The sequence below is a fragment of the Botryllus schlosseri genome, chromosome 13 (assembly GCF_051294905.1).
Source record: "Botryllus schlosseri isolate E-star chromosome 13, Bs_hap1, whole genome shotgun sequence".
NCBI lineage: Eukaryota > Metazoa > Chordata > Ascidiacea > Stolidobranchia > Styelidae > Botryllus > Botryllus schlosseri.
In genome coordinates, this window is record NC_137248.1 from 12,599,951 (window position 1) to 12,624,031 (window position 24,081).

A 24,081-nucleotide genomic window follows, 5' to 3' on the forward strand; every position below is an offset into this window, starting at 1 on the left:
GGTGTTCATCTCATTGCATGACCCTTTATGTCAATACAGTGTCATGTTGATTATCGGAACTTGGAAGATTATTGTATACGTGCATAGTAAAGTCCACTACATATAATCAAGAAGACAGGCATTGTTCAGTTTATAAGACATAACGGGGTACAGCAAAGATATATACTTAAGTTACAAAGTCAGCGTCACCGAATCATAGTATATTATATAATGATCACTCCGACTTAGATATAGGTGCAATCACTCACAAGAAAACGGCTCAATCCGTTCGAAAGAGTGGCATTGTTTACGACGCAGCTTGCTGTAGAATTATTTGGATAACCTTGTACAATTGTACATATACAGATGGAGGCATGGAACGGCTTCAATGTACCATGTCCTAATGATAGGTGTTGTTGAAACCTTTTAATGCTAGAATGCCGTTATCTGAATAATTGTATTATATTAAATCTATGTCCTATTTGAGGTATAAATATATTTCACGTGTTTAAGCATTAGTTTATCTACTAAGACGATGATTATACCCATTTATTATCAAACAACTTGTGATAGTAAACTTCGGAAAGCCAATATGGTGATAAGAGCGGCACCGTTTTACTTACAGCAATTATTAATAATAATAATAATAATAATAATTTGTTTTGCAACCGTCATTTCGTTTGCATCGTAGGTGTTCACACTGTCTGTGAACTTATCATTTCACGTTTTACAGCTTTAAAAGCCTAGTTCCATCATCTGATCATTGTCAATCATAATGAGGTCAAATTAAATAAATAGGCTGACATGGTGTTATACTCAACCTACCGCAAAATCCTAACAGAAGCAAGACTGAGTGAGCATTAGTTCTTATATGGAGAAGCGCATGCTGAAAAATTGTGATGTAGACAACATTGTCAGAATGAAGCAACACGGTGTGCCACCAGCAGTGTACGCACAACTACGGTGTTGCCAGCCAACAACTGCTGCTGTTGAACGTTCATTCTAAATTCTTGACAAGCTACTTGATAAGGATAGACACTTTCTACCCGAGAATGTAGAAAACTATATTTCGTCGTACTACAACAAAATTTAATCATTTCTGCCATGATGCGTGATGTAACTATATATTGGAATTCTTCATAAGTCTGGATTTCGTTAAGATGATTTTTTTCATGTAAAGACTTGTCAGTTTTTAAGTCAAAAAGGTTCTCAGGCCAAGCTAATTCGTCAGGACAGACAGTTCCAACCAGAAATAAAGATAAATAGTATAATTCCAAGATTATGTGCGAAAACACCTAATTTACATACTAGATGTCAAAACTTTGTCAATATTAAGTTTTGGTCAACAATGCCAAAATTTCCATTTTTAGATCAAAATCCTCCGCTGTTGGGTCAAAAAATCTCCCTAATAAGAATAATACTGAGACTATATTCAGTCAGGCACTCAAGGGATCATATCATAAAAGCGATTGGGTCCCTGTTACACCTAAAGATGTCATCAGACAACAAATCTCACGTTGACTGCGGAAATGATCCAGATAAGAATCCACCACCAACAGTGCAGTATGTGACAGTTACGCAAGCAGAGCATCACGCTACAGGCGTCCAGACTTTAGCGGTGAGTACAAACGAGTTATCAACTTGAATCACTGGTATCAATACTGTATTTAGAAACGTTAAAAGAATTCCAAGCACCTGCCGCTGATAGAGTCAATTGTATTGAAAGGTATACCAGTGGTTCTTAACCTTTTCCCTCCAACACCCCTTTTCACAAATGACCTGGGTACGGCGCCCGCCAGTTTTAAGGACTGCAGTAGCATACAATGGGTAAGATGTCAAAGTCCAGTAGGTCTTTTCTGATTGGAACCTTATTGGAAATAGTTCCCGCTTGAATCGCTCCAGTCGACCACTCGAATAAGAAACGACATAATAATATACGTGCTATTGTCGGGATCAAATCAAGGTATAGATAAAATCCAACGGGTGCGAGACCATGCCATCTGGTGTGAGCCCAATGCACACAGCCCTAATTCACTTCTGCGATTGACAATACGGGGAGGTTAATTGTATTGTGTTTTGTTACATTGCTTGGCTATTATATTAAACCAGTGCATTCATGAAAACTTCGTAGGTGTATATTTCGCGCGAGGCGCGACCAAATAGTTAGAGATTTGACAAATTTTGTCGAATATTTATATGCAAAGATCTCAGGGATATATAGATCAATCGTTATACTATTTAATCATATTTCCCCACTGTGTCATCTACTGCGACGCCATTTTTCGGCGCCCTCTCCATACCGCCTTCCGCGCCCTACGCCTCCCCTCATATCGACCCACTTCAAAATCCAAATCGAGGTTAAGAACTCCCGGTATATACGAATAACCCTATATATTTTTATTTATGATTTATATATCAGTTTTATATCCTTGTCCCATGTCGCAAACTTTTCCTTCTTCGATTCACGTCGACGCTAGCGGATCATAGACCTCTAATCCACAATGCATGTTAAAGATTTTTAGTTGAGTTATACCAATTATGGACAGTTTCTCCTTTGCAGTGCTTCTATGAACCACACTTTGCTCCCTGTTTCTCTTAAAACATGAAGAATAATGGAAAATTTGCCTCCAGTGGATATATTAATAACATATAACACTTTGTGATATTGTTGGTAATGCATCCTTGCTACCAAACCTCACATTTGGGGTCCTATTCCAGCTACTGGAAAATTTGGACTTACACGGTTTTTTAATGCTTTTTGTCGAGGCTAAACAGAAACATAATCAAAAGAATGCGAATATGATTTCAGCCAAGGGTTCTCAATCGTTTTTTGACTGCATACCATTTCGTATTATCCGCATGTATTGCGTATTCCGTGAAATAATGTTGCATAAATTGTACACGATTGCACTGGGTTTTAAGCCTTAATAACGCTTTTATTGGGTAAGCTTTAGGATCTTTTCGCTTTTTACATGAAAGTTGAAATCAGTGTCACAAGAAATCGTTACAAAGGAAGTTTCTCACGTAATTTAGCCTAACAATGGGGGTACGCGTTACGGCGGAGTGGATCGACACATGATATGGTCCTATACTCCGATCATGAATTTTAAAGCTCTGGTCAGACTCCGGTAAGGCCGGATTCTAGAAATGAACGTGATTGGGTCCGAAAAACTCCGATAATACTCATCTACTCACAGGATGTTATATCAAATATTCATTGAAACAATGCAAACAGCAGTAAATTGAAAACTCAAGGATCAAACACAACCCTTATCTGACGTAATTATGCCAACTTGGTATAAGCAAGCGGTTCACTTCCATGAACGTTACATTTTAAATATTGATTCCAGGTTGGAAGAGGGTGAGGCTGTCATATTATTAGCCGTGCCAGAAAAAAGTACTGATCCGACTCTGGCCAAAAAATGAGAAAATCCGACCGGATATCCAATCCGGCTCCGGTCCATGCTCCGCGCTAGTACGCGTACGCCGGTTCGACAACCTGGTTAAGCTATGGTCCAAGGAGTCTAGTGTGAGACACGAAGAAAAGAGTAATAATTGGAAGATGTCAGTGATATCATTGTGACTTTCAAATATACAAGTTTTTCAAGATTCATCTACATCGTGTGAATATAATATTAGAGACTCACCTAGCTTACAATTACTCACAATGCCTTCGAAGTTAGGCGAGAGATCTTTAGAAATTAAACGCTGCAACCCTCCCCCTCTCCTAAAATTAAATCTGAGTCTGACAGATGTTAAAGCATAGTGATAAAAAAATCGCCTCGTTTCAATCATATTATACATCGGGCACCGACAATTATTAATAACAACATGATGACATGAATAAAATCAATGATCGAAAAGCCCTAAATGACGTGAATTTTCTACGAAAGTTCGATAGAGTCTGATGCCTGCCTATGATGAAATAGGATAATAAATTATAGAGCACGCCACGTCCCCCCATAGATAGAGGCGCAAACACTGTTTGAGGTGGCTATTATAGGGCGGGACAATATCAAGTTCCAGGGTAAATAGATTCTGATGGGAGTGTTAACCCCTAAAATATAAAATAGTGTCAGTTCTACTATACTCCCACATCATATTAAAGATATTTTGGTATTTTTCTCGATCATACTTATTTCATTCCAATTTGTAACAATGCTGAAGTCATAAAGATGTCATTTCTACAAACGTTCGTAGTGCTGCAGTTTCCCACATCTTTCATATTTGTCATGCGATTAATCGAGGTTTCTAGGCTTCCACGGTGGAAAAATAGTGTCGATACTATAATTATTGCTGATCAATTTAATATCAGTGAGGACCAGCGTATCATTTCATTACTTGAAAAAAAAATCATATCTCGCAACTCGATTCTAATGCAATTACCTGACTCATTGTACCCAACCCTAATGTTTAACGTATTTTTTACAGCCGCCACGCTATCATGTTCCCAACTACCTATGCTTATCCTTTATCATCGCTGGCATTACCGGCAATCCATTTATCGGAATTCCAGCAATTGTATATGCCACTAAGGTAATTTGTTTTTATCGGATTTTTATATGCATATTAGGCCCTTCTTCTGAGGAAACGTGTGACGAAATTGCTCCAGCGTATCTTAAATAAACACGGTTCTTCTCGGAGTAAGCTGGCAACACAAGAAACAAATGTAGGCGTTGTTGTACCCTTCGATAGAACTCAATACGATCGGTTCCTACGCTTTTATTAACATAAAAGTAAGCTAGTGTATCTGAATACAACATGGCAATAATACCGAGTTAACGTAGGTACAACTAACAGAAGCGACGCCACACCCAACTAGTACGAATGAAATGAATAGTCCCGACGTGAAGGTAATCAGGAGCCATCAGTATAAACACCCACCAGTGGTCAAAAGGGACTGATACACCACAGGCATGATATCCTAATTCACTCATTGTTCCCGGTTTACTTCTTCGTGTTTCGACACGAACCTTCCTCATCCCCCCCCCGTCATTTTCGTTCCTTGGATTCGTGGCGTCATGGTTTATTGTTAATTACATCGCAACATAAAGTGCGTTGCGTTATACACAACAACATGAGTGCATGATATCACTATATATTCTTGACAAATAAAAAGTATTGATTGATTATTGATTGAAATATTATTTATAATAAATATTCTATATTGACAGGCCAACGCTCGAAGAAGCACTAACCCCGCCCTGGCGCGGAAAAATGCTCTCATCGCAAGAAACTTGATTCTTGCAACATGCATCATGTCCGTGGCAGGCGCTATCTGCTTTACTTGCTTAATGTTATCTCAACGAAATTCCGCGTAGAACAAGTGAATAGTGCATAACTTGGATGCATAGTGTTCGGGGACCCTTTTCGTCCGATGAGCTATATTGGCCCTATATTTTCCATTTTAACCCCATACAAGACATAGCCTACATGTCAATCCATTGTTACATCAAAACTGAAAAATTTGTGACGTTACGGTAGCACTAATTCGATCTCACTTCATGGAGTTCGTCTTGTGCGCCATATTTTATCTGTAAATACACGCAGGTAGTCGAGCTGATAGCCTGATTTGACCATGTGAAACTTGAGTTAGCCTACATCTGTTTCAAGTTACATCTTTTTAATTTAACACCTGATGAAGGAGCGGCGCTCAAAAAGCTCGTGTAGGCCTAATAAATATATTTAATACTTTGTAAGTGGACGTTAAATATGGTGTGAAAGCAACCAAGATCCTATTATTATCTTTTTAATTGTACGACAGTGAGAGCCATATAACGTATACTAGATCGTAGGTTAGTCTTGATGTTGTTTTTAAATGCGATGACCCAGGAGCCATGACAACATGCGTAACTGGAGCCAGACCCGGTCATTAAAACAGTACATACCCAATGTAATGAGTGATACGTCAGTGACGTGTGACCAGGAGAGTAGGGTTACCATATTTTTGTGAAGCAAATTCCGGACATTTTTAGCGCCCACTAGCGGATTTAAAAATGAGGTGACATATTGTCTGTCAATATGACGTCACACTAGCAAAGCATTGCCCATCGACTGCATACAGCAGTGGTAATGGTACGCGAAGGTCTTCCAGGTGGTACGCGAGTAGATTCTGTTTTTTCGACCGAAGGAAGTTATGAATTCAGGTGGGGTTGATTTTGAGTTTTTGAAACCGCCGTCGTCGTGGTAAGGTCGTCGTCGTTAGTAGGGGCTATCCCACCAGTGACGGCCTACGGGGAGGAAATCTAGTCGTAAAGCATTGGGATTCTTACCTAACCAAATTCCGTCTTAATATATTTGACCACAATAATTTCAAATGGATCCACTACAGAAATCATATACTGCGCCTTAAAATGCACCTCAATACGGTGGAAACATTTTGACCGCGTTCGGCGCGCTTATCTTATGTCGGTGGTACGCGAGCACTGCATAAAACCTCAAAATGGTACTTGGGTGAATAAAGGTTGAGAACCACGAACCACTGCTATACAAGAATGGAGTGGAAGTGTGGAACATAGGTCATGAATTGGGCGATCTGTAATGTGGGCTCTGGTGATTGCTACTTGCTAGGGTTTGCAATAGATTTTTCCACGGTCCGGATGAAATCATCTGGCGGGCCGTGTCTGGCCTGTCGGGATTGTGTTTGACAGCCCTGCTATACTGTTAGGTCGGTGCCGCTCTCTGGTTATGTGTTTTAATCAGGTCCGAAACAACATTTTTTCTGCCCCCTTCCGCCGAAAAAAACACTGATCTTGGGTGGGGAAGCGAGTGGCGAAGTTGGTTAAACACTGCTGTCACGACCCCAATGGTTGGTGGTTCGAGTCACGGCTCTGCCATGTTTCTATGTGTCGGAGGTTTATCTGGGCTCCTCATCGCCGATCTCGCTGTATATACAGCGCCTTGAAAAGCCCAGAAGAAGAGAGAGCCGAACTCTGGAAAGATGGCAGCTAATGACCAGAAAGACGAAGCAAGAACGCTAAAGACATTGTGTTAATGCAATTCATGTGCTGGGCGCAAATAACCATATGTGCGATAAGCGCCAATGATGTAATAAAACAAACAAACAAACAAACTGATCTTGGGCCCACCATAGGGTAGTCGATGTAACTTCTTGGGCACTTACAAAATGCATTTGGCTGAATGACTTCTGTCAATATTATTGATTTTTCCATATATCAGGCTAGGCCTACTATAAAATGCACCAGCAGTTAGCACATCCGGCGATTTCCAACTTTTTATGGTCGCGACCTCATTTCCAACTTCAAAATGTTCCGTGGCCCAGCTCCAAACTGGATAAGCTGATTACTAAAAAGCTTGCCCACACTGACGGCATAGGAAACTGATTATACGTCCAACATCATCGCGATCCCCAGATAAAGGAAAACGACCTCGAGATTCGGAACCACTGTCTGTGACAGAAGCATCCAATCGGCCTTAACCAACTCTAATAATATACCGTTAGCTTATAATTGCGATTACAATCAGACTTATTTCAGTATATGATGGTTATTTATATTTATTTTCATTGCTAATTTGGCGAGGGCGGTACCTGGTGTCCATACTGATATCAATATACGTTGCATTAACTCAGGCGATGCGCGAAGAAAGAATTTTGAACAGCATAAATCTGCTTAAAAATAATATTGTTTATGTTTATTTACGAAAAAATTTTAAGCCTACTTCAAGCTTTCAAAATTCCGGACATTTCGGAATATTTTTGAAATTCCTCCCGGACGCAGATTCTTCAGTGAAATTCCGGACATGTCCGGGAAACTCCGGACGCATGGCAACCCTACAGGAGAGGCAACTGAGGCAATGCCTCACTTGTCGTCAGGATGAGTGAATTTAGATTAAAAAACCTTCAAGGATTATTATTGGTATTTTTTACGATTGTTCAAGAATGACTAGATTTTGAACGGTTTTTCTCCCAAAATCAAGAAATCTGGGTATTTATCGTTCGAAAATAAAGCCCGAAAAGATATGTAAAAATGCACAGGTAAAAGCACCTACGTGCCAAACCTACAAGCTACAAGCCTACGTTCTGACAGTATTACTACAAAGCTGAAGAACGTGGATAGCTATGGCATTGTTTGCAATTTAAATTTGTAATTGTCAATGTCACTTCCATGGCTGTTCATTTCTCGACGTAGATCAGGAAGACAATCTGTATTTTTGTCATAATGGCGTCGCCATGTCTGCTATTCTCTCAATCAGCGGATCGTACAATCCGAGATTTCAAGACGGGTGCAGACATGGGGTCACGATTAGTAATCGTAATCGATTACGACGATTACAGCGTTTTCAAGTAATCGTAATCGCAATCGATTACATTCGAAAAAAATCCGAAGTAATCGTAATCGTAATCGTAATCGACTACTTCCCATATCTAATCGATTTCTTGTGAAAGAACGATTACTTTTTATTCGTACAAGGACTGACATAAACTGAACATTCGTGAACGAGAAAGACATATTATATCAGGTTCGTGATAGCACAAACGTCTCATTTTCAAATGCCATTGCTCATTATTACGTTAGAAGTAGCCTATTAGCTTTGCTAGTCATTGCATAAGTAGTATCCACAGACCACAGTAAATAGATATTCGATGTACGTTAACGTGATTGTAAGAACATCCGCCGTGCTGTATATCAGGTTATCAACACGTTTCACACGCCAGCACCTCGCAGCAGGATAATTAATCACCACTCTGGTCAGTTTAAAATAGTTTTCAGGTATTGATGTTTGCCTATGCTTAGTTAAACGCAGTTTGACCGCTGCTGCTTGACGAGCAGTTGGTCTATTTATAGTACGTGGACTACGTACACTGGACAAAGATTTGAAATTTTGTACTCGTCAAATAAAGCATTGCGGTTGCCACAACCTATCCTTAAAAATCAACAGCTGCTGATACATATAATAACCGATCCGTTTTTGCCGTTTCTCGTAACAGCTTGCAGTACATTATCTGTATTAAGTTGAAGGAAGAATTTTATGTTCTCTTCATCTTATTCTTATATGACTCTACTTGAAACGGGCGCTAATCATTATTTCACAATTCTTTACTCATCATTGGGACCTGCTGCCGTAGCCTTATATATCATGGTAGCGCGGGCTGTAGCTAGAATCCGGAGCAAAATAGTATTTCTTCCCCCAGTCTTTGGCCCCCATAGGGTGATATTTTCAAGTTGAAGACTGAATTTCGTTAATAATATTGATAGTTGCATTATATTAATATTAATTTCTAATCCTCTCTTTGCCCCGATGGTCCGATTTACCTTTAGAGCTGAGGAACGTAATTATAACATCTGGTATCTTGTAATAATTACTTAAGTGCATGTTGTTAATTCGTGACCCCCGGTCTGTTATATAATCAAAAGATATTGTTGTATCCCCAACGTAGTAGATTAAAAGAAAAATTTTCGTGAGACGCACACACAAATTGTCATGTCAGGTCAGGTTGTAAGGACCAGACTATTAGTCACGCCAGCCTTAGCGCTGCTATTGACAATGGACACATGTCCTATGAGTTTCGGCCAATGTTTTTTTTTAGTAGCACACTTCGTGAAGTCGCGTGTTGGTCGAAACTTCATATGTCTTTTGGTGTGTCGTGGCACGGTATTGACTGGAACCTAAATGCCTATTATTATAAATTAGGGTTGCATTTAACACAAAAATCAATTTAAAGCAAACTTGTTTAAAACAAAGCCCCTGTTTAAAACATGCTTTTTTTTTTTTTTTTTTTTAAAGTCATGACGTCACGAATGTGGATTGACATTGACAATTGAAAATATAGGGTGAATATAGCTCCTATGACAAAATATCTGTACTATAACTGTTGAACCGATTATTTTGAGCGGTTCCAACCATCCCATATCAAATGTACGTCGTCTAAATCGGGTGGTAATTGTCCGTAAGCTCATAAAACATGTTTTTGGAAAGCATTTACACAATTATGGCATAATTTTACAACTTGAAAAAACATAATTCTTTTTTAAAAGGCCACTGTTTAAAACATGTTTTCAACAAAGTGTTTTAAACAATCATTTGTTTTAAATGCAACCCTATACCATACCTCAGCAAAAAAAGCAGACATAATTTATGTAAGTATGCATTTTTTTAGGGGGAGACGTATGCATTTCAAAATCATGCTTATCTAGATAGAATTTTCAAGTTATTTAAATCTCTCGAAAATACTCTGTAATTTATGTTGGTTTACGTAATACTTTTGAGACCCCTTCGAGCTCGCCCCACCCTATTGGAAATTTGGAGTGCGTCAGTCATGGACCTGGCAAGAATGAAAATCGTTGGGTGCGATAAATCTTCCTCTATGAAAATTGCCAATGGGTACATTATGACTTATCAAGCAAATGACGCATATTTTTTAAAGGAAATTTGTTATCTCATTAGGCCTTTTCAGCGCAATCCATATAGTGTCTCTCAATATAACTTTTTCCAAGATGCAAAATAAATGTAATCGTGAGTAATCGTGATGACTTTTCCAATGTAATCGTAATCGTAATCGACTACTTCCTGATTTAGCTGTAATCGTAATCGTAATCGTAATCGCGTCATTCAGAAGTAATCGTAATCGCAATCGATTACATTCATAAAGTAATCACCCCATGTCTGGACGGATGCACCGAATTCGCGAGTGATATTGGTCGCCGGCGCGACAGCAACTTAAAGTTAAGGATTTTGAAAAGGGGGTTCCGAGCCCCCATCACTGACTAAGCCTTTGTATTGACCTCTCAAATACCTCTTGTTTATGATGTCACAAGAATAATAATTATGGCCGTGGTGAATATTTACTTTCAAGTTGCAGCAATATTGATAAATTGAGTACGGAAATTAACATTTGGAAAAGAGTCATACCATATACTCAAAGAGCCATAGCTTCTCGACTCCTGTTATATGCTATGAATGGAATCAAATCTATTTTGAGATCTCGCATCTTTATCTATATTAATTCAACCATTAGTGACAGCAAAAAGGTTTTCACCTTCCGCCGTTATCAATAAATTCCTTATTCAGTTCTTGTGGTGGCATAGCATATTTATATGCTGTGGGTGGACACATTGCCAAAGCTGTGAAGTACAGAGTTGGAGTTTTATTGACATTGTAATAATTGTCGACCGTACCCTTGAAGATATCTTGACTGAACACAGGCTGTAGACTTCCCATAATGTCATGCACGAAAGCGCAATTTAGCATCGCCACGCACGGAACAACAATTTTGAAAGCGAAAGCAAGTCTGCGAAGTGCTGAGGTCGCAAATAGTCGAGATGACGTAAATATGATGCGTCCGGCTTCTTGATCGGTAAGGTCGTGGGCTCGAGCCCCGGCCGGGTCAGACCAAAAAACCGAAAACTGGCAACCACGGATGTCATGCTAGGCCAGCGATTCCCAAAGTCGGCGACTGGAGGGCGCTGGCAATAAATTAGGCGGTAGGGGGCGTTGGGCAAAATGGTAGGTTTAGAGGGCAACTGCTGCGTACTGTTTAAATTTAAACGATAGACCAATAAAACAGCAAAATATGAAGTAAAATGCATAATCGATTCAGTCAACGCCATTTATGGTCGATCCACCGTCGGTCTATTCAAGCAGCTGTATCGGAAAAGTCAATTGTTACTTGACAATCTTGATCCTGTCCAGCAGTCGGCATAATCCCATCCCATCCCAGAAACCGTGGTTAGCAAAGAACTACTATGCATTTGAACGCATGTTGCCGCTCAGCGAGGTTTGATGGCTTTTTCAGGGAAACATGCATTCCGCGTTTTTACTCAGTTTCAAACAATCTTGGAATTTCATATTTCTGCGACCCTGACCTTGGGCATGGCGTTCTGGCTGGGAGAAAAGACGTCGCTTATACTTGACGGACATATTCTCCAAATTTAGTGAATATAATATATCCGCTTTTGGTAATGATGAAATATGATCAAGGTGAAAATGGCATTGTCTGGATTCCGTTCTAAGCCCGGGACCGTGATAGATCAGCGAGAATTAACGAGACGCGAACTTTTTAAATTCTCATGCTTGCCTGAACTTTATACCGATCCCGATCGCATATATGATTACAACGTAGGAGCACACAGCATCATCGCGAAAAACTGCACAATGATATGGTTATTTGATTTCCGGATGTATTTCAATTCGAGCAGTGGTCCCAATCTCGTTCGTCTCCTGGACCCCTTTGGCCGATATTTGGGAAAAAACTACTCCTAAAAAAATAGCCCGGTAACTAATTAAATGCGCTTTTTAACGCACAGTCATTTGTTGACTGAGCAATATATATATACATGCCCAAAATATTTAGATATGCCCAAAGTATGTCGAATGCGGACCGCATTACACTTCGGTAAAGTACTGCGGGCTACTTCCGTATCAATTAATTAACACTAGTTAGGTCAGGGGCGGACAACCTTTCCGGCCGAAGGTCACATGAAATTTGCCAACCATTGCGTGGGTCACTTGAATGTTGATGACCTTTTTTAGCCGTCCGATAGAAGCGAACTGCATCAGAGAACGATGAAAACAAGACAACGCATCAAAATTGATAACTATTTTGCCATGAAAAGTCCGCGCGAGCAGCACAACCATGAATTAACCGCGCGATGCGCGAAAGTATTTCCAAGTTACTGAATTAATTTGGTCAATACTACTTTCTCTTACATATATTCCGGGTCGTCTCCGTATAGGGATGGCCTCATTTGGCAAAAACAGGATTATTCGAAAATCTAAAATTTCGGCGACGATGCTTGCATCATGTATCATTTTGTGCAAAGCTTTCATCGCCGACCCTCTTTCTGCCAGTGCAGACGCGAAGTCGGATGTTGGACGACACGTTCTCTCATAATTGCGAATATAGTCAGACTCAGTTCAGTAAATTGTGCGTATTTTTATTTCCCAATTTTCAGGAGGGGTTGTACTAAAACAAGAAATTGAATGACAATGAATTGGGCTGAGAAAAATATAAATCTACCACTAAATAGTCTACTTCATGGTCATATACGAAGATTTACAAAATATGTGGCTGGCCTCTGGCTGATATTTTAGTCATCAACATCCCAAATTTCGCGGTCAGGCTAATCGAGTTTTTTGTTGGCCTTGCAAGCTCACAATAAATGGACCTGGGCAATATATTCTTTGATATTATCACTAATTTCGGGAATTATCTCGCGGGATACTCAAAAATCCTCACGCGGCCATGTTTGGCCCGCGGGCTACGGGTTGTCCTCCCCTGAGTTAGGTGTATTGTTTTTTAGAACGTAACTAAATCAAAACAAATTGGCTCGTCACTTTTCTTTGCGGCCACAATTGCCTAAATTATACCGTTTTCTTACCGGGTAGCTGCTGATGAAAAATAATTCACCAAGTTTGATTGGGATGTCCTTGATTTGAATTGATGAATTTGGTATGTTTTTCACGTTAGATCAGATGTTGACTTAAAAAAGGTAAACATTTTCAGCAGCGGCCTTGTACTGAATTGGGCATGACTTTTCTCTATTTAGTAGCAATCTGGTCGAACGGCTGTCACGGGCCCAACGTAATTGTGTCGCTAGCCTCATTTTATCAGGGCATGGCATTTCTACGGAAAGTATTTAAACATACATCTAGCTAAAGATCTGCCAAAAGAAACATACCAGCATTGTAAAGAACTAGTTTCACAGTAAACAGTTCTACTATAAAAATCGAAATACCTTATGAACCCCGTGTGTTTTCCGCTACAACCCTATAGCCAGATCCCTCCCCCCTCAAAAATTCAAAATTCGTTCTATGGGGGAATTCGCCCTGGTTGCGAGCCACTGAATCAAAGATGCCTTACTGAGTAATCAATCCATTCTGTGCAGTTTCCAAGAGTGAAATTATTGAGGAGCTGAATATTACATTGTAGAAAAATGTTGCGTTCACACCAAAGCTCGATATCCCCTATCATTCGTTGTGGATACACAATTGAATCAAATAGAAGTAATCTCCCTGCAGCTGGGTTAAATTTTTCCTCATTGCCCTTTTTCGCTCACATTTGATAGAACGTGCTTTCACTGCTGTGATAACGTTTCTCACTCGCAGCAGAAACCAAATCCACACATCAAATCTCAAGCCCAATATAATAAGGGTGATGACAAATACGCCAGCTTCATCCTTCTTAATAATAAATGTAATATCTGCAGAAAAACGTTCGTACGATAGGTGTGGAGCGCGAGTCAGAGTGCGCTGATACTTTTTCAGTTTTCCAGGTGTCGGTAGATTAAAAAAGCTTGAAGAATACTGTGCCAGGCGCTCAGCATCGACGTATAGCACGGAGTATTAAAAATGTAGGTGTGGACTAAGTGACCACGGTCGTATCGTATCTCGATTGTGCAGGTGAAAACGAATATCATCTCCCTTTCTCTGTCTCTCTCTCTCACGCAATTAATTTCAAGTAAAAATATTTAAACAAAAGCTACTCCAAAATCATTTTCTGAAGTTGATCTGCAGACTTCAGAATCATATCCACTGTATACCAGCGTCTAATGCGAGAGTCACGCTCATTGAAAGGGACTGTGGGCCAATGCATTTTGTTTTTTGTTTTGTTTGAACAATTTGGCTATCGTAACAGTTAAGATCACAAATACTAGTGCAAGGGCTATGGTTTCTCGATCTGCATCAGCCTCAAAATTATGGCTGTAGAGTAGGGATGGTATGAACGTGAGATTCACGTTCGCGCTTTGTGTGTGAACCTTAGAAATTTAGAGGTTCACGTTCACAAACGAACCTTGGTAGGTTCGGCACTGTGAACCTTTTTCATGTAGCCTATTACAATTTTTTTCATCATAACATCTTTGGTTGAAATATATTGCATTCCAATTGCGGGCCACTCTATGTATTGCGCTGGCAGTATACAAAATCAATACTAAATATAAGAGCATGCACCTTGAAAATGTCAAATATTTTACTTCAAATCGGACATCCCCGTGATGATTTGAGATAATATGATTCGACTCGAAAGTTTTTGGAGTGGGACTCGGAATCTGAGCATTTCCCGAAGCCCCCACTCCGAATCCAGACAGTATATGTGTTTCGCACTCCGACTCCTGAGGTTGTTACAAAGTTTTTTGTCTCGACTCCATTAAAAGCAATTTACCTGAAGACGTGATGAGACTGTCTGCATCATTGGCAGGAAAATCATTGTTTAGCAAACCATTTCTACGATGGCGTCACGCATATATTGTGAAGCTGTCATTGAGCAACGACCCCTAGACTAGTGTGGGCCGTTTCTTCATGCCACTCCACAATATTTAAAAACTAATTTCAGTCACGAAATTTTTTACCATAATGTCGTAACCAGACTCAATAGATAGATGACGACTTCATGCATCACGCGACGGAATATTTATTATTCCATTTTCCAAGAATATATCAAAGCGAAAGAAAATTGTGTATCTCGACCGGGGTATGGAACGAAATTTCGGTACGGAATATGTATACATCCAAGTGTGGTATGGCATGAAAATTTCAAAGTAGGGTATGTAGTTTTTTTCAATACTTCCACAGTCACCAGAACCATGCAAATGATTCAACTTTCAATTTGTCAAATCGTTGGATAGCCTCAGCAAATCGTTCTCTCGCAGGTCTATATTCACATATCAAAATATTGCGACGGCTTTCTCAAGATCCGTTTCGGGTCTCTGCTGTCGATTTCGGCGCTCGGTTAACTCTTTCTCTGAACTTCAAAAAAAAAAATAGGATGCTGTGTTTACAGCGGGTTCGCCGATGAGGAGCCTAGATAAACCTCCGACACGCCTGGCAGCACCGAGACTCAAACCAGCAACGGTGTCGCTTAGCACACCACGCCACTTCCTCCCCCAACGTCGCTGATGCAAAGAAATCCGGCAAAAAATTGGCGCATTAGGGCTGTTTAAATGATAAATTTTATGCAACATAATTAGAATATAAATGCCGGAAAGTTTCCACACATCAAAAATATAATAATATCTGAGAGGTTTGGGAGCTGCGAAAGTGTGGAGAAAGTATCAAATATGAGATGGAAGAATGTTGCTATGCTATGAAAAATAGTAAGTATGGTATGGAACAGTGAGTAGGGTATAGAGCAGGGGCGGGCAACTTACGGCCCGCAGGCCAGATTCGGCCCGCGACGGGATTTTGTGCGGCCCGCCGACAGTTTGCGGTCTTACGTGATGATCAGGCCCGTGTCGCCGTCTACAGGCCTTTTGGCGCAAACATTTTTTCGAGCATGAACAGTAGCAAGACAAAGCGACGTTCAAATACAACTGATGTTCACCGCATTGAAGAGCCAGGGGCGAATGGGGCCATGCCATTCCCAAATTTTTCGAGCATATTCGTAATATCTATAAATAGTGGAATATTGTCTGGCAGATGGATTCAAACTAAAAAATGTTCGCGCGCTTTGCGCGATTTGGTGTCTCTACGTACCGGTCTTGATAATAAGAATACAATATCATATATACACCAGAATAGCCCGAGGCCGTGGGGTTGCAGGAGTTTTCAACAGAGTAATTAAAAATAATTAACCTGTCCGAAGTCAATAATCTGCAATAAGCTCATGAATTTATATTCTTATGCCATGATCAATGTTTAAAATTATAATTATGTGCTGTAAATTTTTGAAGAAACCACTTGCTCATACACAAATATCATTGATCAAATTCATTCATTTATGCAAAAATTTTTCGCGCTCCGCGCGACTCTTCTCCGAATATCATCTGACTTTTTATCACATTCATATCACCGATTTGGGGTCGCCCGTAAATCGATTGCCCAATCCAGATATAGTTCGCAACTGCAGGAATGTGTGCGTCTCTGAATTGAATGTACAAAGGGTATAGTGCAGGGTAGGGTTCCCCTAAACTCATAAAAAATCAGGAATCCGGCCCGCCTCATGTTCATGTTCCCCTATCCGGCCCGTCGGATAGAGAAGTTGCCCGCCCCTGGTATAGAGTATGGACATATTTTATCCCATTCCATACCATACCAGGCCCTGATATCGACAATGAAAGCACAGCGTCTCAATACGTCCGCAACTTATTTGGTAAACAAGAAGTGATGGATATGCACAATTCTATAGACACGGCCTCCATCTGATCATGTGACAGGAAACTGTGACGATCGTTGAATTGCAATAGACGAAGCGTCGATGTTGTGAATAATACCAATAATGTTAGAAAAGTGGCGTGTCAAGCAAAAGAATATGTTATTTGCAGGGTAAAACTATTATATGGCTTATAGGTCGGGCGGAAATTGCATTCCATTTTCACTCGCTTTTTTACAAAGCAGGTCCAGTCGAGTCTCAATGTTCTAAGCGCCCGAGAAATTGGTGTAAGTGGTAGTTGACTTGACACGTAAATGGTCGGTGTGCAGTAGGCATAGGGTTGATTCGCTGAGGCGCAATAAGACTGGTTAATTAAGTTATTTTTTACGAAACAATTCCTCATATTTCACGTTGAGAAATATAGGCCTATTTCATAGGTTTACCTAATCGATACACCTATGATCTATTTCTTTAGATACTCAATGTGTTAAATTGTGGACGCGACTGATTTCAATTTTATGAATAAAATAATTGAAGATGGCCTCACACCACGAATCTCAAGTCGACCCGGGATGTGATCAAGCAACATTATACAAGAACCCGTCATCAGCAGTGCAGTCAGTCACAGTTACCCGAGCAGAATATCACAATAGTGGCGTCAACGCAGTAATGGTGAGAGGAAAAAAGTTTATCAACTAAAAAGCATCTTGACCCGCCTGCAAACCGTTCAATGCATGTTGTTGACCGACATCCCATTTGTTTAAGAGTGGTTGCGACTATTCAATTATCTACCATACTTGGGCCGTGTTCACAAAATTGTCGAGTCAAGGTGGTGTGATGGTGGAGTTTCTTGATCGGTAGGCCGTGGGTTCAATCACTGGCTGAGGATGACCCAATACTCGTTCAGTAAAACCAGATCAGGGCTTCTCCCCGCTTGGCGCTCAGCAATTTTCGGGCTAGCATGGCGTGCTGGGGAAAGACTTATAGAAAGCGTTACAATTTTTGCACCCTGGTTGTCCAGTGGCATCTGCCTTTCGTGCAAGCCAGTGGTTCTTAACCTGTTTTCACCAGCGCTCCCTTTCAAAGATTGCCTGGGTCTGGCGCCCCCTATTTTACGGACTGTAGTAAAACAATGGGTAAGTGACCGAAGTACGTTTTCGGTTCGAGAATTCACTATTAGAATACTCGACTAATTAACGGTCTTGTGCTATTTTCGGGCATCAAATCCAGACTGTTGTTATAACAAACATCGGGTAAGGCCTACGGGCTCATAGCATTTGGTTCGAGATCGATGCACACATCCCTAATTCTCCTCTGCTATTGGCAATACACGAAAGTTAATTGTATTGGGTTCTGTTTTAATGACTTGTGTGAATGCTAAATCAACTGAGAATGTGGTAGAAATTTTGCTTAAATTAAATTTATTACTGCACCAAACTATTAACTTTGACATGAATTGGGGTAAGAACACTAAGCAGTATCATCCTTCATGATACTATGAAGAAATATTCTGACGATTTAATTTTGTAGCTCTCAAATACAAGTACATTCAGTTTATCATTTTGGCCACAAAGTTTCAAAACATCACTCTCAAAAGTTGTGCAGTAGCCTACCGTGCTTTTTCGATTTCTTCACGCAATGCGCTGCGGGATACAATACCTAGTTCAAAACATTTTGAGGAAAATAACCCGAGCTATCGGAGTATCAGTTTATTATTATTTTCATCGTTTCAAAGCACCACAAAACTGCCGTACAATGAAAAGATAGGAAGGCGTCGAAACGACTTTGAGTAGCTAGCGTGACGGGAGTGTTATAACGTGGAATTGGCAATCCAAAAGTACGTCAAATTCCTTTTATCTTTATTAAAATAAACCACTGACTTCAAGGAAACATGGTCGGTGGATATTTCGCGATGAGCGTATTAAAAAATGTGATTTGACAGATTTCGTCGAATGTTAGCTTGAAATGAGAACTCACAGGTATATGGAACTATTGTTCCACTATACAATCATACGTCCTTACTAGACTGCACCATGTACTGCGAGGCTATTTTTCTTCAGCGCACCCCATACCGCCCTCTGAACCCAGCGCCCCCCATTTCACCCCCTGGGCGTTTCCGTCCCTTCAAAATCCCAATCGCCCCCTGGGTGGCGCTGGAGACTAGGTCAAGAACCACTGGCGTAGGCCTATATGTATTACGTCGATGCTAGGCTATACACGAGTAGGTACCACGAAAACAACAAAGACAAAAATTCAAATGTCTTAAGTTGAACATGTACTTTTATGGTGTATATCAGAGGTGTCAAACTCTCCATGCGTCGCGGGCCGGATTCAAAACCTTCCGATCACTGCAAGGTGATAATTATTCCAATTTTCATCATTCATACCAATTTTGTGGTGCTGCAGTGCTCTGAACAGTTTGTGATTTTCATTGTGAGAGTCCCTTTCGATTAAAACCGATTTTTAATAAAGAATTAACACTGCTGATATTTTGTAGGATTCATGGAAACACGTTTTATATCTGCAACTGCGAAGGGTTCAATGAATACTCAGATGAAGCTTGTTGGGTTTCTTTTATTCCTCAAGGGATAAGAACCACTGTTTTATAAAAACGCCTTGTTCCAAATTATCTGCTGTAAATTTACTTTGATTTCAAACACAACCTTGGACATGTCATAAAGCGCAGTCGACGGTATATATTCAAATCTAATTTTTGAAACTATTATACTCGTCTCGGCGTCTCGGCGTCTCGGCGTCTCGACAGACATTCGAATTGTATAGCCCATATGTCGGCGTGTGATAAATTCCAATGAATGCTAGTCGGATTGAATTGTGACAAAGCATATTTCTCACCTGTAAGGAAGGAAGGAAGGAAGGACGGAAAAAAGGAAGGAATGTTTTTATAAGATGCTTTACCGTGCATCCACTGTCATCATTTTATTGTAATTGCGTATGCCTTTCGGTGTCCGGCTGCTTTAGCTGTTTTCAATGTGTGGTTTACCGCTTTCTGAGAAGCATCGACCTAACCACGTACTTTTGCAGCTGTCACGCCCTGATGTTCGGGACTACATGTGTTGGTCAATCTTCATGGTGGTCGTCAATATATTTTACGGGTTTCCAGCTCTTATATATTCTATAAAGGTAAGTAACTTTGAATTGGAGCTATAAGACCGTCGTATAATAATGACAACGGGAACTAATATCAGACAGTATTAGAAACTATCACTCTCGCTTTACAAGAGAATGGCCGTTTGACGCACATTTCAACCGAGTAAATATTGATTAGAATAATGTGTTGTAATGGTCAATTTGAGTTGAGATTGACGAAATACCGCCTGATCAGAATAATAGGAGCGAGATGGCGCAAAGGTCTTCGAAACCGGAAATATGGAATCCAATTGTAATCGTATAATTGTGGCAGCAATGGGACACCCACCTATACGTTATTCTACCCATACCACATATGTTTTGTTTGTTATGGGGTATTCATGGTGTTTGTCGACTACTATGGTCATTTACACCAGACCGATATTCTTTGTATTTTCCGTAACTGCCGACTTATAGCACGGACTCGAACCCGCACCCATCGGTGTTGCAGCCGCGGATCATACCACTGCGCTATCTCGCCACTGCCACATATGGTTGATTACCATCAATATTGTAGATAATATATTTTAGAAATAAAGTCAGGTATATATTTTGTCTCGAATATTTCAATAGTCTGTTCCAAACCTAACTAACAGAAATTGCATAGACTTTCTTCCGTATTTTTTGGCAGTCCAAAGCCCAAAGAAACAGCAACCCAGAGCTGGCACGAATCGATGGACTCATTGCAAGGAATTTGAATATTGCTGGTTTGATCATGGATGCGTTGGTGTTTGCGTCCTTCATGATACCCTTTGCCATCGGGTGCTCTATCTAGATTTACCTTCTCGCACTTTCACAGTTCTTTTTATTTCCCAAAGTTCAATAGGTAGTATGTTATACAAATTGAATCCAAATTGCTTCTCTGATTTTATATTGCATGAGTCCAATAATATTAATATGAAAATAACACACATATATATAGCTATTTATCGGTTTTCGAAAATTTCGAGATTCACTTAATAATGGGAATTATTGTTGTTTATGGTAACGATTGTGTTTATACCACACCAGGTCGATTTCCTTATATCACGATTCCTGTAACAGCAATTTTGTGCGTCCCGCGACAGCCTCTCAGCCGAATCGCTTTTGCCTCTAGTCGCTATTGCGATGGCTTACTGAAAAACATGCGAAGTTCGCATATTTAACTCGAAGGCATCTCAACGAAATGGGATGATTGATTTTAGTTATAGCAGCCACCCGATTTTGCAAAAAACATGCTGCATTGGCCCAATGTTTCCTCTTGCCACAACGCAAGAGAGGACTTATTTGCTTTCAATATATTTATTTAGACAACAGTAGACCGACTATTAAATTTGAGACAATCGGTATCTCGGTACCTGACCGCATTCGAAATAGTTTGAGCACATCCGCCCCAAAGTTTCGTATCGCGGGGTCGCCTTATTCGATAGTCAACAGGTGCTTGCTCGATGAAGATGATCTTGTTTAGATATCGTGCAATTTCGGCTGAAACATGTGGGTAAGGGGTAAACGAGACGATGGGAAGTACTGGTTCAATAGAACTCGTATCGATATTATGATCAGCCTATTGCTTATAACTTCAACTCGGGATAAGAACTTTCAGAACACCTGCGATGCACCAAACAATATTTAATTTCAGTATTTTCCTAATGTCCACGCTCACTTTTAATTTTTCATTCGAAGGGCTCTGGGCAATCGACGTTAAAGCTGCAGCCGCCTATTCTACGACCAGAAAGAACGTTTCGCTGCCGTGGGAACATGAGTTTGAAGTTATCCTATTTTACGGCTATGTGTAAATTAGTCTGTTTTACTGTCATCTGCCGTATGTTGTGATATGTCGGTCAGGAGGTTGCTTATGTGTGATTGTTACGACACATGAAAACGCGGAATTGTTCAATTCGGCAATGCTACTATTTTGCTGGCTGCCACGTGGAAGTTGGTAACACGTATACCTACAGAATCTTGCTCTATTGTGTCTCATTGCAGAACGAGCAGCGAAAACGTCTTTATGTTGTAACGTGATCAATGATTAATTGATTATGCCAGATAGCCACCTATAGTAGGGTTGCCATACGTCCGGAATTTCCCGGACATGTCCGGAATTTCAGTGAAAATTCTGCGTCCGGGAGGAATTTCTAAAATATGCCTAAATGTCCGGAATTTTGAAGGCTTGAAGCAGGCTCAAAATTTTCTGTAAATCAACTTAAACAATATTATTTTCAAGCAGATTTATGCTATTCAAAATTGTTCTTCGCGCCGCGCGCGAGTTAATGCATCGTATAATGATATTAGTAAGGGCTCCAGGCACCACCCTCGCCAAAAAATGCAATCAAAATAAATATAAATAACCATCATTTACTGAAATAAGTCTGATTGTAATCGCAATTATAAGCTAACAGTATATTCCTAGAGTTGGCTAAGGCCGATTCGAAGCTTCAATCACAGACAGTGGTTCCAAATCTTGGGGTCGTCCGCCTTTATCTGGAGATCGCGATGATGTTGGACGTAATCAGCTTCCTACGCCGTGAGTAAGTTTGGGCAAGCTCAATTTCTTTAGTAATCAGCTTATCAAGTCTTGAGCTTTGCCACGGAACATTTTCAAGTGAAAAATGAGGTCGCGAGCGTAAAAGGTTGGAAATCACCGGATGTGCAACCTCTGGTGCATTTTACAGTAGCCTAATATATCGAAGGGGGGGGAGAGAAAAAAGATGTTGTTTCGGACCTGATTAAAACACATAAACAGATAGCCGCACCGACCTTAATGTATAGCAGGGCTGTCAAACACAATCCTGACAGGCCCGCCATATGATATCATCCGGCCCGCGGAGGAATCTATTGCAAGCCCTAGCAAGTAGCAATTACCAGAGCTCACATTACAGATGGCCCAATTCATGACTTATGTAATTATGTTCCACTTCATTTCTGTATAGTGTATACCAGGGGTCGGCAACCTTTTGCTAGTCGCGGGCCAAATTCCGAGTGCACAACTTTTTGGCGGGCCGGATTTTTTCTTGATACTATATTTAACGCTCACGTCGGTTTAGTACCCTACATTGCTGCAATCTCAATCATACAAATCACAAAAAGGGCAAAACACATGTATTTACACTTCAACAACGCAGCATAAATGTGACACTTGGCGCAGCATGCTTTGTGAAAGAATTTCAACTTCTAATAGCAAGTCAGATGAAGCAGCAATCAGACCACAATCTAAATGGGCATTAGAAGACGTGATCTTAGCTTGCTCTTTGTGAATTCCATTGTTTTAAACTATTTTTCACATGCGTACGTGCTATCAAAAGTCGATGCCATTTCTTTTGCATTGTTGGTCAAGCTGGGATAAAGACCCATTTCAAGAACGTACTCTTTGTCAAAGTCATGCAGCGATATGCTCTTTGTATGAAATTTGTCTTTCAATTCAACTGCATCGCATTTTAAAAGGGCCCATTTGAAATTTTCAGGCAACGGTATTAGCGCTCACATTAAACCGAGTACTGAGTAGTCAGAATTTATTTTGTACAGAACGAATGTCGGAAAAGCGGGTGGAAATTCAGTAATTAAATTACAAAGGTATAGTTACAAAGGTATAGTGCTGGTACTAGAGGTTTACTCTCCACCAGTATAGGAAAGTGAACATAATTTTCATTTTACTGTTGACATTCCCAGAGTCGCAGTTTTGTTTCGAATGCGCCTCAACATCTCATGTATTCAGTTATTTCCTCCTGACGTTTCAAATTCAATTTGTTAGATGTGACGTTAAATGTACTACGAATGCAAGATTAGATACCCATTTTCGATGACAAGATTATGATCCGGCGATGTTTGTATTTTCAAGGAAAGTTGCTATTTCGTTTTTAAGTTCATACACTCGTGCAAGGATAGCGGCTCGACTAAATGTGCGAACATGGCAGATATACAGGACATCGCCA

The 24,081-nt window shown here is 40.3% G+C and overlaps 3 protein-coding genes across 4 annotated transcripts in view; 2 read left to right on the top strand and 1 right to left on the bottom strand.

Moving 5' to 3' along the window:
• Positions 1–24,081, bottom strand: part of LOC145453504 (B-cell receptor-associated protein 31-like) — a 457,607-nt gene that overhangs the window by 352,477 nt on the left and 81,049 nt on the right. The window lies entirely within an intron of this gene.
• LOC145453507 (uncharacterized) lies at positions 714–5,871 on the top strand. Its single transcript, XM_080331480.1, has 3 exons — positions 714–1,597; positions 4,411–4,515; positions 5,154–5,871. Exons 1-3 carry the CDS (start codon positions 1,328–1,330, stop codon positions 5,298–5,300), a joined length of 522 nt encoding a protein of 173 aa, XP_080187606.1. The 5' UTR covers positions 714–1,327; the 3' UTR covers positions 5,301–5,871.
• Positions 17,461–22,117, top strand: LOC145453514 (uncharacterized). Of its 2 annotated transcripts, XM_080331489.1 has the most exons (4): positions 17,463–17,698; positions 20,069–20,167; positions 20,805–20,935; positions 21,836–22,117. In XM_080331489.1, exons 1-4 carry the CDS (start codon positions 17,564–17,566, stop codon positions 21,855–21,857), a joined length of 387 nt encoding a protein of 128 aa, XP_080187615.1. In that variant the 5' UTR covers positions 17,463–17,563; the 3' UTR covers positions 21,858–22,117. The 2 variants fall into 2 exon arrangements, with proteins under 2 accessions (XP_080187616.1, XP_080187615.1); XM_080331490.1 differs by lacking the exon at positions 20,805–20,935 and having other exon boundaries at positions 17,461–17,698.

Bases quoted from the DNA above. Each gene is read 5' to 3' on its own strand.
- LOC145453507 (XM_080331480.1), top strand. From the start codon at position 1,328: ATGCCAAAATTTCCATTTTTAGATCAAAATCCTCCGCTGTTGGGTCAA. The intron at 1,598-4,410 runs GTGAGTACAAAC...TATTTTTTACAG, and splicing joins CAGGCGTCCAGACTTTAGCG to CCGCCACGCTATCATGTTCC. The intron at 4,516-5,153 runs GTAATTTGTTTT...CTATATTGACAG, and splicing joins CAATTGTATATGCCACTAAG to GCCAACGCTCGAAGAAGCAC.
- LOC145453514 (XM_080331489.1), top strand. From the start codon at position 17,564: ATGGCCTCACACCACGAATCTCAAGTCGACCCGGGATGTGATCAAGCA. The intron at 20,168-20,804 runs GTAAGTAACTTT...ATTTTTTGGCAG, and splicing joins CTCTTATATATTCTATAAAG to TCCAAAGCCCAAAGAAACAG. The intron at 20,936-21,835 runs GTGCTCTATCTA...TTTCATTCGAAG, and splicing joins ATGATACCCTTTGCCATCGG to GGCTCTGGGCAATCGACGTT.